The following is a 12,647-nucleotide window of genomic DNA, read 5'->3' on the forward strand; positions in this document are numbered from 1 at the left end:
TCAAATGTAAGTATATATTTAAATATATATACATAAATAATTGTATACTAAAAAAAATGTATGTAGAAAAAAGTATCTTAACTTCATAAAAATCCTTTTATTTTGTTAAAAAAAGTTAATGTTATATTAAATTGTATAATAATAAGAATTTTCAAAAAATTAAAAGAATAAGCAGTTTTTGAACTAATAAAAATATGTTGTATACCAGAATATGTTCTATTGACAACTATAAAGGTAGGTATTATCTAAATTCTCTTTAGATGATTCAAATCTTAGATACAAGAGATATTTGAATAGAAAAAGGATTCTTATGTGATTGTCTTAACCAAGCCGACCTTGTGGACTTATGCTCTTAACATACAATATCACGCTAATGCGCCAATCGTTATTCTATAACTCATCTGAGGAAGAAGATTGAATAACTAAATTGGATATAATTTTAATTAATCCACAAGTACGTTAAGTACATTGTGATCTTCCACGTCCCTATGCCCAAAAACCCAGATACTTCTGCTTGTAAGATGATCGCAGGGCCTAGTAGCCAGCTGATAGTTCAGGGTACCATAAAGGATCATTATCTATGATTAAGTGATCTTTTGTGCACCTGGCAACCACTTTAACCTAACCAAACCTAGTAACCAATATGAAGAATTGTTATTAAATTGCACGCCTATGCAAAGCACAGGAAAAATAAGAAGTTCTTTATTTAAATACTAAAAATTTTTTATTTCGAAAACCGCATGATTCAAAAAATTTCACTAAAAATTCTAACAAATAAATTAAATATCATTTGAAGACTGATGATATTTGAACATTAATGAATAATATTACATATAGACAACAGCAATGTAAAGTACAAAATTTTGTTAATTAAAAATATAAATAACTAAAATTTAATTGTTACAATAAAATATATATGTATCGCAATTAAAATTAGTAAATATAAAATAAAGGATAGAGAAATACAATTCAAAATTTTAAATATTAGAGCGCATTTAGAAAAACAGTTGGTTTATGCGAATCCACACCTACTGTATTTAATATTTAATTTTTTATATGAAATAAAAATATTTAAATCAATAATGGAAAAATTTACTTTAATTTAGTTCTTCCATAAGAGAGTTAAATAATTTTGTAATTAGGATTTTGACGTGTAAACACTTGAAACAAATTATGAATTTTAAATACTTTCATAAACAAAAAATATTTAGAATTACAATTTGCATAAATGTGCTGGAATACTTAAAATTTTTTTTTTATAATTTTGGAATCGACGAGGAAAGAATTTGTACGTTTAGAGTCTTAAGCTACGCGCTGCGCTACGTTTTGGAATAGCTGAGGACGATGCTCTGAGGCGTGCACTGTCTGGCGTTTGGCGCTGTGAACGCGGTTTCCGCACCGGTGTTGGTGGTGGAGTACAAATTGATTTTGTAGGAGTACGCAAAATTGAAAATGTTGCAGTTTCCAATGCATTTGTAATATCATCAGTGTTAGGAGACTCTACAGTTGTGATAGTTTCCTCTTCGTTTGCATTTACTGCTATCGCCGGTTGTTCCTCGTAGCCATTGGACTCTTCATATGTTTCGTTTTCAATTTTACGAAACTCTAACATGAGATTTCTGCGTGTGTATGTTGTTGGTGCATTTGCTTGTTCATAGATAATCAAAGCGAACAACAGCTGTTGGTCACACAAACGAACGCGATATGAAATTTTAATACGTACTTTGCGATCACAGTTACCTGCATTATCTGTAGAAGTAGGCGTGTCTACTAGATTAGTGTCTCGGGCATGAGGCAGTTTACGTAATGTGCATGTTACTTCAAGGTAACGTAATGGTGTGTATTCAATTATATCTTTTATTACTTCCTCTGCTTCATCCTCACTGGATGTATCATCAAGCAATGTACGTACACCACTGTTTCTTATGGCATTGCGTTTGGCCACATTATCTGCTGTTGGGATACGCCTCAGGTATTTAAAACTACGTTTCGGTGAAATTGTACGTTTTAGACGTTTAGGCTTACTTTCACTGCAATCTTCTTCATCAGTGTCAGAGTTAGATTCAATTTGTTTTACTGTACTATTTGGAGGTGTAAATTCAGCTATAAGTGTACTTTGTTTTTTTTCTGGGGTGCTATGTTCTGGAAGTGGTGCCATATCAGCATCATCGAGTTCAGGATCACTTTCAGCGTAGGTTTTTAGGTTGTGTAGTGGAACAACGTTTCTTGGATTTATGAACCTTTTCTCCCTTGGCGGAGCCATACTAAATTATTATATATATTAGCATACTAAGTGCTGAATATTATTAAAAAATACATACGTAAAAGTAAGATATGGCTTTTCGATTGGTGCGCATTCCTCAGCTCTTTCAATATTACTGTGTTCGTACTGGGAAATTGCTTCATATCTATTAAAGATATAATTTATACTTTAATATACTAAGAAATATAGTTTCTCAGCACTAATAACTAACCTCAAATATTGATATATTAAATTTGGTTTTCGTATGATATGGCCAAACCAATCCACAGCACTATTTGCGGATAAATGCTCTTTTAGTCTGCTGCAATCATTGTTAATAATTTCTAAGTACAACGCCCAAGCATTTGTTGCTTCAGTAATATCGCCGCTATCTGCAATTAATTAAACAAAATATTAGTTGTTTTTGCAGCTGTGAATTCTCTCACCTTCGTTTATTAAGTGCACGTCTGAGATTTGGGCCATGGGAAAATGCCTTCAAGGCTTAATCGTTCAACAATTTTAAAATCCAATCCAAAATAATTCTACTTTACGACTCCAAAAAGGCTTAATATCTGCAGATAAACTTATTTTCAATTACACACAATTTAAAATTTTATATATGGCAAAATATTGAAACAATTTGGCAGCCATATCACCAATTGATTATTTCATCAAAGGAAAAAATTTACCAACTACGTACAATTGAATTCTTTTTATTGATTTAATATCCTCATCCAAACACCCAGCAAAATAAATTTTTAATTTCGTGTATTAGATTTTACAATTCAAAGGAATTTGCTTCACAATTAATTTTATAAATCTTTATGATACACAAACTTTTTCGCTGCCAGAGCAAACGATAGCGTCGCTTAAAGAGCGTTGCCACAAGCTTTAAAAAATGTTCACAAAATAAACTCATTGGATGTTCAAGCTGGCATTGACTTATTATACTAAATAGGAATATCATTAATTTTCGTAATACGTTTTTTCTTTAATTTTAAACAATATACAATCCAATTAGATTTGACACAAAACAATTGTGTCTCACACAAACTAATTAGGTATACTAATTTATCTTATTATTAATTTTCAATACAAAATATAATAATTCTATATATTAATTGCAATAAATATGTTATCATTTTGCAACAACTAAAACTAACAACAGCTATTTCAAAATCAAATATATGTCATTTATCATAATAAATTATAATCATGACATTTTTTACTAATAGTTAATCATTTTCTTTTGTAAGCATATCACAAAAGAACAACCGCTTATTTTAAAAATAACACATGAAACAACAATGCTAGACATTTAATTTAGTAAGCATATGAAAAAGAACAATCGCTTATTTTAAAAATAACATATGAAATATCAACACCGCCTGTTTATTTAATCCAACCTTTTTGAAACCGCTTAACTAATAAGCAGCTCAAATCACATGATTGCCAATACTAAAAATTCGTCTTCTATTGTGAACGGTTTTTGGAAGTACGTACAAATAACCAGGTAACAGTCAAGAAACATATTCTTACAAATAACTGCAAAGAATTATTATTCATTTTCATTTTATTACGTATTTTGCATATATAAGTCAAACAAAATTTCGGTTTTTCCAGAGTTGTCATCAAAGTAATCGTTATTTTATATATATATTATATAATATGCTTACAAAAGAAAAGGACTAACTATTTATAGTATAAAATATCATGATTACAATTTATTATGATAAATGACATATATTTAATTTTTTTTTTACCATTTTTTTTACCACTTAGGTGATGTCGAAAATATTTTAAATTCAGTTTTGTTTTTTAGAATTCTAACTTTAACTTCGTACGTTGTATATTATATATCTCTATAAGTATTTCGGTAAATTCGGTTTTGCCTTCATCGAAAGAATTCCTAATATTAAAAACATCTAGCAATTTACAAACTTTTTATACTTTTTACATGTGTTATTATTTAATTTTAATATATATAATGAGATATAAGCATATGTAATGATATATATGTTGAGGCTAGTTGAGTTGAGTCAGTGTACCTAAGCACTTTTACTCTCTATTAACTGCGAGGTTTCTACAAAACCCCTCTTTGCGCCTTGGCTGGATTATTGTTTATCACTTCATCAGACTAAGCAATAATTGACCTCAGACCTGCATATCTCCCCGAGGAGCCTGTAACCATTCTGAGATTTGATAACGCGGTGTTAGTAAGTCTGTCAGATTTTGCAAATAATTTCAGAGCTCTATCCTGAAATATATATATATATATGTTTGCAAATATATTTAATTGCAGGTAACAGGTAACAAAACTTAGTGCACCAAAATTAATATTCCAAAATTACTCAAGTGGTAGCATAGGCTAATGCAACTAACTTATTCGACATCAGTCTGAGATAATATTCTCAGTATACATTGTTTTAGAAAAATTTATATGAAAAAAATATACGAGAAATGAAAATAAATCTATATAACTTTTTACCTAATTAATAAAAATATATATGATTTTCTTTATTTTTGTGCTACAATAATTTTGCAATGTACTTTTCGGACTAAAATACAACAATGATATGGCATTGAAATGGTTTGAAAAAGGCGCAATAAAAGTGATCAAATTTATTGGAGGATCAATGATGTATGTAGGTAAACCATTGACTTTAAAATAGTTAAAATAGTAGTTTTCTAAGATAAACATCAAAAAAGCACACATAAAATTATTTTTAATTAACTTAATCCATTTTACTGTGTGTTTCAGACGGTAGATAAAGAGAACAATACTCCGAATTTCGGACAAAACACAACACTTCGCTGGCTTGTTTTATTACGACGCACACAACTCTTGACAGCAGCGGCTGTCAGTTTTCGAATTTAAACGGAACTGTGCATCGCTAGAGAAAAGAGGCAGACATTTTGCGATAAGTTGTTTTATTGATTTTTGTTTGTTTTTCCGTTTTTTTGTTATTTGTAATTTAATCGTAATTGTATTATATATATAGTTTTTGTTATAGTAGATAGTTGTTGCATTTTTGTACTTAGCATAATATTAAAAATGAGTGAAATTGATTCGGTGCGCGTAGCATTAAGAGTGCGACCATTGGTTCACACTGAAATCGAAAGAGGATGTCAAGTGGCGGTTAAGCGTACTGCACCTGGCGAACAGCAAGTTGCAGTAAATAAGAACGACTTGTTCACTTTTAATTACGTATTCGATCAAGACAGTACACAAGAGGAGGTTTACAGTGCATCCGTATGTGAAATGCTTGATAAACTATTTTCTGGTTTCAATGCAACAATATTGGCGTATGGACAAACTGGCTCCGGTAAAACTCATACAATGGGCACAACTTATGACGGTGCCTTCAATGAACACATTGGCGTTATACCGCGTGCAATGCATGATATATTCAAACGTATAGAGGAACTAGGAGAATCGCACCAATTTGTAGTGAAATGTTCATTCGTGGAGCTTTATCAAGAGCAATTATTTGATTTATTATCGAGTAAACCAAGAGAGCAGAGCACAGTAGAGTTGCGCGAAGATCGTACTGGCATTATAATGCAAGATTTGACTGATGTAGTGGTGCGAACGGCTACTGAAACAACTGCCTGTCTTATGCGTGGTTCCATAGGCAGAGCTGTAGCGTCCACTGCCATGAACTCGCAGTCATCGCGTTCGCATGCTATCTTTACGGTTACAATTCAGGCCACCAAAAAAGATACACTGTAAGTAAATAAGAAAATTTATTTTAATATAAAATAAACTTGATTTATTTTTGCAGCACAAGCATGACTACGTCTAAGTTTCATTTGGTGGATTTGGCTGGTTCCGAGCGATCAAAAAAGACGAAAACTACAGGCGACCGCTTCAAGGAAGGTGTTAAAATCAATCAAGGTCTATTGGCGCTTGGGAACGTTATTTCGGCTTTGGGATGTAAGTAATAGTTTTCTATATATATTTTGTACTTTAGTTTAGTTCGTAATAATTTTTGAAAATAATTATGTAATATTTATTATTCAAATATGACGCAGATTTGTTTTTCTTCTCTTTTTTGTTTTTGTTTTTGTTTTTCCAAAACAACAACGAAAATTGCTGCGCTATTATATCACAAATTACGTTGATATGATAGCGTTGCACTTGACTGTCACGCAGTTTACTTTGCTTATGGTTTTCTCTAACGGGCTCGATATTGTGAGGTGCTAAAAAATAATTAATTAAGTAATTGCTTTATTTATTTTTGCTCAAAAATCACACAAACTATAAATTTAATATACATACATGTACTATATGTTCCAGTGTTTAGTGCTTTTCCACCACTTTCACCTGTATTATTATAAAGAGAACATTTTAATGTAGTTAGTCAAAAAATGTGAAAATCCTCATAAAAATATATTTTTATTTGGTTTAAAGTAATTGGGTTTTTGTTTTTAAAGGGCGTTTTTGTATCAATTTAACATAAATATTGGCAAATCGAAAAGTTGTAATAAGTGGAATATCGTAATCAGTAGAAATATAATTAACAAAACACTGCTAACCTTTAAACCAATTGCTTTTATCAGCAATTGTAGTTATCAGTAGTACGAAGAGACAACACTGCAGATTTCAAGCACTCTTCCATTAAATGAATGTTGTTGTTGTTGTAGTTGTTGTTGAAGTATTAAACAAAAAATATAATAAATAAATTTACTCTTCACTGCCATACTCATCGCCGAAATAATCATCAAAAAAAAAATTTAAAAATAGATGAGCAGATTTGCGTGACAATTAATTAGGAAATTGAAAAGCTTTTAACGTTTTAAAAACCTAACATAAAAAAAACATTTAAGTTTTTTAAATTGTAATGAAACATCAAATCACAAAAGCAAATATTTAATCTCTAATTTTTAATACACCATAAAGAAATAATTGCAACCTTAAAATTTCTAAAATAATAGGGCTGTGCCAAAATTATATATATTTTTTAATATTATTTCAATAATAAATATGAGCATTTGAAATTTAGTTCAATGACCCACTTTTCTAAGAACTACCGCATTTTATGTCCTTCTCTATTTTTATTTTTCCGAATTTTGTAATGCTTCAGATGGTGAACGAGTAGCTATATTCTTTTTATTGGTTATAAATAATACTTTAAGGGTACTTCAATGGCACGAGTTGTTTAATTTTTGTTAAATTATGTATAATAATTTTATATTGTTATTAGAATAGATATTTTTAGTAAACTCTTAATATACAGAGATGTGTCTAATAAAAAAAGTTTCTACAGATTATTTATATAAGTTTATTTTTGTCATAATTTGTGAGATATGATCAGATTAACAGTATATTAACTACGAATTAAACATACAGCAGGTTGTAGTTGCTATTGTTGTGATATTTACACTTATAAGACTAGATGTCTTCTGCAAATTATCTATATAGCAGATTGTTATAAATCTAAAAAGTTTGAGAGATAGATCTAAAAAAAGAGTTATTGCTTATTAACAATATAATTAATAACTTAGTTGTGCAAGTTGCCTTTTTTTCTAAATTATCTATACATTATCTATACAAGTTATTACCGTTGTTGTTCTCCAATGAGGTTTTGTTGCATCTTGACTGGGTTAAAATAGAATTTTCCATTGTATCTGTTTGAAATTGTATCAACCCTTGGTTTACTTTGCTTCGATATTAAGAGCATGTTACTCTTGACCCTTAGCTAATTCTCTTTCGATATGAAGAGTATAATTTCCTTGGATAAGTACAGCTGATATATTTAACAGTATATACCTGTATAAATAATTTCTATGAAATTGTTCACAAAATTTAATTCCCTATAATACTGTAATAACTCATGGTTATTGAATACACAACAAAGTAGCATATATTTTCATTGTTGAAATGCTTTTACCCTCTACAACTAAGTAGAGTTCATATCCTTATTTACGCTAATCATTTCTTTTATAAGATATAATTTCAATTTCACTAATGTAATTGCACATTTTTTTCTACTATGCAACAATATCTAATCAAGGATGTGTATAATTTCTGTAGTAAAAATTACAAAATTACAAATTTTTAAAGTAATTTCAGACATTATTGCACAAGAGAGTAAAATCTCACATTCATTTTAATTTGAAATTAGTTTACAGTCTGTATATAATTTGTTTGAACTGCAAGTGCCAGGCTTAGAACTCGTGCTTGTCAAATTAGAAGTCATGACAAATCGTATATTTTCACAAGTAACTAAGGCTGCACAAATTTTCAATGCTAAAGTTCCAAGTTTTAAATATTAAATAAAAATAATTATATATATTCAAAGTTAAACATAAACTCTATGAAGCTAATTCCATACTAATAGGTATATTGGTGGTAGCCCAGAATCTCCAATTAATTAGATATATTTTGTTCAGACAAAGTAGTTTTAGTTTCAAAGCATAAAAGCAATAATTTTTTTAATTCTTAATAAGAATTTTATTTCCATAGACAATGCACAGATCAATTAGATCTATAGATAAATTATAAAGTTATATATTTAGGTTCAAATTTGAGGTTCCATGCTATAGATTCTTAAATTATTAAATTAGCCTCTTGATGGTCTTCTGCTATTGCTTGGTCTTCTGTTGCTGTTGGGTCTTCTATTACTGCTTGGCCTTCTATTGCTACTTGGTCTTCTATTGCTGCTTGGTCTTCTGTTGCTACTTGGACGTCTGTTGCTGCTGGGTTTTCTATTACTACTTGGTCTTTTGCTGCTGCTGGGTCTTCTGCTTGTCCTTCGGGTAGTTCTACGAGTTGTAGCTGTGTTTGTGCCAGTACCAGTATCAGTACCAGTACTTGAAGTGCCTGTGTTAGAACCATCACCAGTGCCGGAAGTTTGCGCATCATTGTTTTGCGCTGATACCTGCTGTGAGGCTAGTATCGCGAACAGAGCAATAGCAATGAAGCACAAAATTGTTATTTTCATATTTAGAGTTGTTTTAATTTAGAACTGTTAATAGACTGTGCTGATTTGAAGATTTCTTAGGTATTTATATATTAGCAAGTCTAATTAAAAATTTATTTAGTACATTATTGACTGTTTTATAAATCAAATATTTAAATATTTGTTCAAATGCTAAGCAACGCACAATTTTTTTAAATGTTTAACCCTCTTTGCTTTTTTTTTTTGTTCTGATGAACAGCAACTAAGAAAACAGTTTGGATTTTTTTTCACATTTTATTTCTTGTTAATTTTATTAATTTTCGAATATTGTAATGACATGAACTGTTGATAAAGCCTTTGAAATATCAGTAATGTTAACCTCTTTGTGGTCTTCTATTACCTCCGCTAGGTCTTCTGCCTGGCCTTCTATTACCACCTGAGTTGGGTCTTCTGCTATTGGAAGGCCTTCTATTACTTGAGCTTGGGCGCCTATTGCCACCACTACTTGGTCTTCTATTTGGACGTCTATTACCGTTGCTTGGTCTTCTATTGCCCCCTGTTGGTCGCCTGTTTGGTCTATTACCACCACTTGGTCTATTACCACCGCTAGGCCTGTTTCCACCACCACCACCACCACCACCTGCACCACCTCCACCGGTACTACCTCCACCGGAACCACCGCCTTCACCAGTTTCGCTACCACTAGTGAAACCAAAACCACCACCACCAGAAGTACTCTGCGTATCCACATCGCCAGCACCGGTTTCTCCATCCACTTCTTGTGCCCATGCTTGTAATGTAAATGTTGCAAAAATGGCACACAAAAACACAATTGTAACTTTCATGATATTTCTTTGAATAGAAATTTGAAACTTGGTCTTAGATATTTGCTGTTCAAATCTTAACTGCTTTATGTTTCAATTCAAGCCATTTTCGTGGTATTTATACGCTTACCACTTCAATTCTTTCTAACGTTTTTGTCTGTAGTTAATATAAAATGCTAAATTAAACAAAAAAATATATTATTTAAATATTAAAACATTTGTTTTGTGTTATAAATCCGCTAAAGAAATAAATGTATTCGGAAAGGTTTTAACACCTATACGACTAAGTTTTTTGCTTTCAGTATTTCGTAGTAAAACTCATTTAATCACTTCCAGAAGAGAATTAATTAACTACTTGATTAATAAATTAACTAATTCATAAATTATTTTAAACTCTATAAATAGTTTCTAGTAATAAGCAAACTTCTGTAAGAGCTTGTCACAATTCTGTACCGTTCTTGGGTTAAGCTTTTTCATGGTATTTTGATTTTTTGCTTCATATTAAATATAATTAAATAAAACAGTTATACGACATTAGTACCAAATTTAATACTAGAACATAATTAGACAATTGTTTAAATATTAGTTTGATTTTTATAAATTTTTTTTTGGCGTGTGTCAAACAAAAATACTGGGTACCAATATAGAGAGCTAGCCAGCCTACATAACAGTTTATTGATCGAAACGTATAGGTAATACATCAATATAAAATTTTAAAGTTAAGTATTTTGTTATTGTACTACTGTACAGATGTGTTACATATAGCAAAGCCTGAAATACTACCATAAAGCAATTACAGATAGCACAAAACCTGGCTTTAAGAAGACTGTTTAAGATTCCATGGTATATTAGATCAACAGACATACATACAGATCTTAGGATTGACTCAGTGAAAAAATATATCAGAGACAGAGCTCTAAAATTATTCTCTAAAATTGATACGCTACTTAACCCCGCCCTAACAATCCTCAAGTCCACTTCTGGACTCTCAGGAAGATATGCTAATTTAAGCTCCGTCATCAACTAAAAGACAAATAAATGACTTAGCCTAGTTAAAGCCTAGTGTGAGGTAGAGATAAGCCTCCCAGCCATTATAGAATAAAAGTGCGTAATAGCACTAACTCAAGAAGAAAGTTAAAAAAGAAGAAAGGATATAACGTAGCGGTAATTAAACTGTTTTAATTTTGAATATATAAGCAGGTGGATCAGGCCATATGTAAGAATTTGATGTAAATAACTACAAAAATTCATATGTATATTGGATACCCTGGAAAAACAGAACAGTATTTATTGTTTTATTACTATGAGAAGTTTTAAACTGTAGTCTAAATAAATTTTGTGTGTACTACTCAAAAGTTCTATGATTGCTTCAAACATAAAAAAAAACTGAATATACTCGTATATTTATGTCTATTTGTTAGTTTAATTTGTTTAAGTACACAAAGAGTAATAAGAATTTATGTTTATCAATTTAATTTTTCTATTATATAAATACTGGCTTATTACATATGTTTTTAAGTATAATTTTAGAATGACTAAGCTTCATGTACGCTCATTATGATATTATTTATGGGGACGATTTTTAGAAAGCTCCATCTTTGCCACTTCATAGCTGAAACTATTTGGTTTCAATAATAAAACTTATAATTTAAGACAGCTGTATCTAAGTGCAAGTATCATAAAAAATAAGTCACAATAAATATTCAATCATTAACTCTATACCCTCACCATAATAATTTCTAGAGAAGTCTTTACTTGCGGAAACTCAATATATAATAATACCAAAAATAATTTGTAAAGATACATATGAGCAAATTGATAGATATGATTGATAGATATAATAGAAATATCTACGAGTTTCTGTAGCTTGTGGTATATTTTTGACCTCTTCACTAGGTGAATATTTTTTTAACCCAGTTATTACACGACGTACCATCCAAACTAAAGTTAGAGATACTAGATAATATGTGTAAACGTTATGAGATTTAAGTAAACGAATTGGTTTCGAGTGAGTAAATGCTTGAATCTAAAATAAATTAAACAGTTGAATCTGAAATGTTTACAATAATTGATAGAATTAGTTGTTTGTGTTAGATTTGATCCATAAAATGTGAATAGATCCCTAAAATCAGGTTTTATGAGTAAAACAAAAAAAAATAAAATTAATGAAATAAAAGTGTAAGGAAACATCCAAGTAATTAACATACAGTATCTATCTATCATTATTTTGTTATTGTAAATACCGAGAAATCATATCATATATAGGTATAGGTCTTAGCAAATTATAATATATGTGAATATGTGCATATTATGGAAATTGTTTATAAACCGAATATATAACAACAATTTAGCTACGACTTGCTTAAAGACCTTGTATAATATCTCTTCAATTGTTGTATTAAGTGTTTTTATTTTAAATTGCAAGAAATCTCATAGTTTCAATATTTAAATAATTAAATTTCAGTTTTTATAAATCTACTTTTCTAACAAATATCTACGTTTTTGTTTGCACGTAAATCAAAAACAAATACATAAAAACAAAATATATAAAAATAACCAAGAAGTTAAATATTAATTTAAAAATAACGTCTTTTTTAATTGACAATCTTTTTAACTAATCTACATTCTTCATTTACCTCACACGTTTTGCTTTTACGCAGATTCATTAAATACAAA

At 29.9% G+C, this 12,647-nt stretch overlaps 4 protein-coding genes across 4 annotated transcripts; 1 reads left to right on the forward strand and 3 right to left on the reverse strand.

Moving 5' to 3' along the window:
• Positions 1 to 1,101: 1,101 nt before the first annotated feature.
• Positions 1,102 to 3,140, reverse strand: LOC119671628. The gene is made up of 5 exons (XM_038082355.1): positions 2,943 to 3,140; positions 2,689 to 2,814; positions 2,475 to 2,634; positions 2,322 to 2,408; positions 1,102 to 2,264 (listed from the first exon to the last, which is right to left on the reverse strand). Exons 2-5 carry the CDS (start codon positions 2,723 to 2,725, stop codon positions 1,295 to 1,297), a joined length of 1,254 nt encoding a protein of 417 aa, XP_037938283.1. The 5' UTR covers positions 2,726 to 2,814; positions 2,943 to 3,140; the 3' UTR covers positions 1,102 to 1,294.
• Positions 3,141 to 4,744: 1,604 nt separating this feature from the next.
• LOC119675211 (chromosome-associated kinesin KIF4-like) lies at positions 4,745 to 6,179 on the forward strand (the record flags this gene model as incomplete). Its single annotated transcript, XM_038086401.1, is given in 3 exon segments — positions 4,745 to 4,883; positions 5,004 to 5,971; positions 6,028 to 6,179. Coding segments are annotated over 2 exon segments (826 nt in total), but the record flags the coding sequence as incomplete, so codon positions are not given.
• A 2,532-nt stretch (positions 6,180 to 8,711) lies between these two features.
• Positions 8,712 to 9,046, reverse strand: LOC119675224 (the record flags this gene model as incomplete). Its single annotated transcript, XM_038086415.1, is given in 1 exon segment — positions 8,712 to 9,046. A coding segment is annotated over 1 exon segment (251 nt), but the record flags the coding sequence as incomplete, so codon positions are not given.
• A 387-nt stretch (positions 9,047 to 9,433) lies between these two features.
• On the reverse strand, positions 9,434 to 9,782 carry LOC119675232 (keratin, type II cytoskeletal 2 epidermal-like; the record flags this gene model as incomplete). The annotated part of the gene is given in 1 exon segment (XM_038086424.1): positions 9,434 to 9,782. A coding segment is annotated over 1 exon segment (261 nt), but the record flags the coding sequence as incomplete, so codon positions are not given.
• Positions 9,783 to 12,647: the final 2,865 nt, after the last annotated feature.

This window comes from Teleopsis dalmanni, chromosome 1 (assembly GCF_002237135.1).
Source record: "Teleopsis dalmanni isolate 2A chromosome 1, ASM223713v2, whole genome shotgun sequence".
Lineage (NCBI taxonomy): Eukaryota > Metazoa > Arthropoda > Insecta > Diptera > Diopsidae > Teleopsis > Teleopsis dalmanni.

Excerpts from the sequence above, each read along its gene's own strand:
- LOC119671628 (XM_038082355.1), bottom strand. The coding sequence starts at position 2,725 with ATGGCCCAAATCTCAGACGTGCACTTAATAAACGAAG. Across the intron at positions 2,409-2,474 it reads TTAATATATCAATATTTGAG|ATATGAAGCAATTTCCCAGT; the intron begins GTTAGTTATTAG and ends TATCTTTAATAG. Across the intron at positions 2,265-2,321 it reads AAGCCATATCTTACTTTTAC|TATGGCTCCGCCAAGGGAGA; the intron begins GTATGTATTTTT and ends ATAATAATTTAG.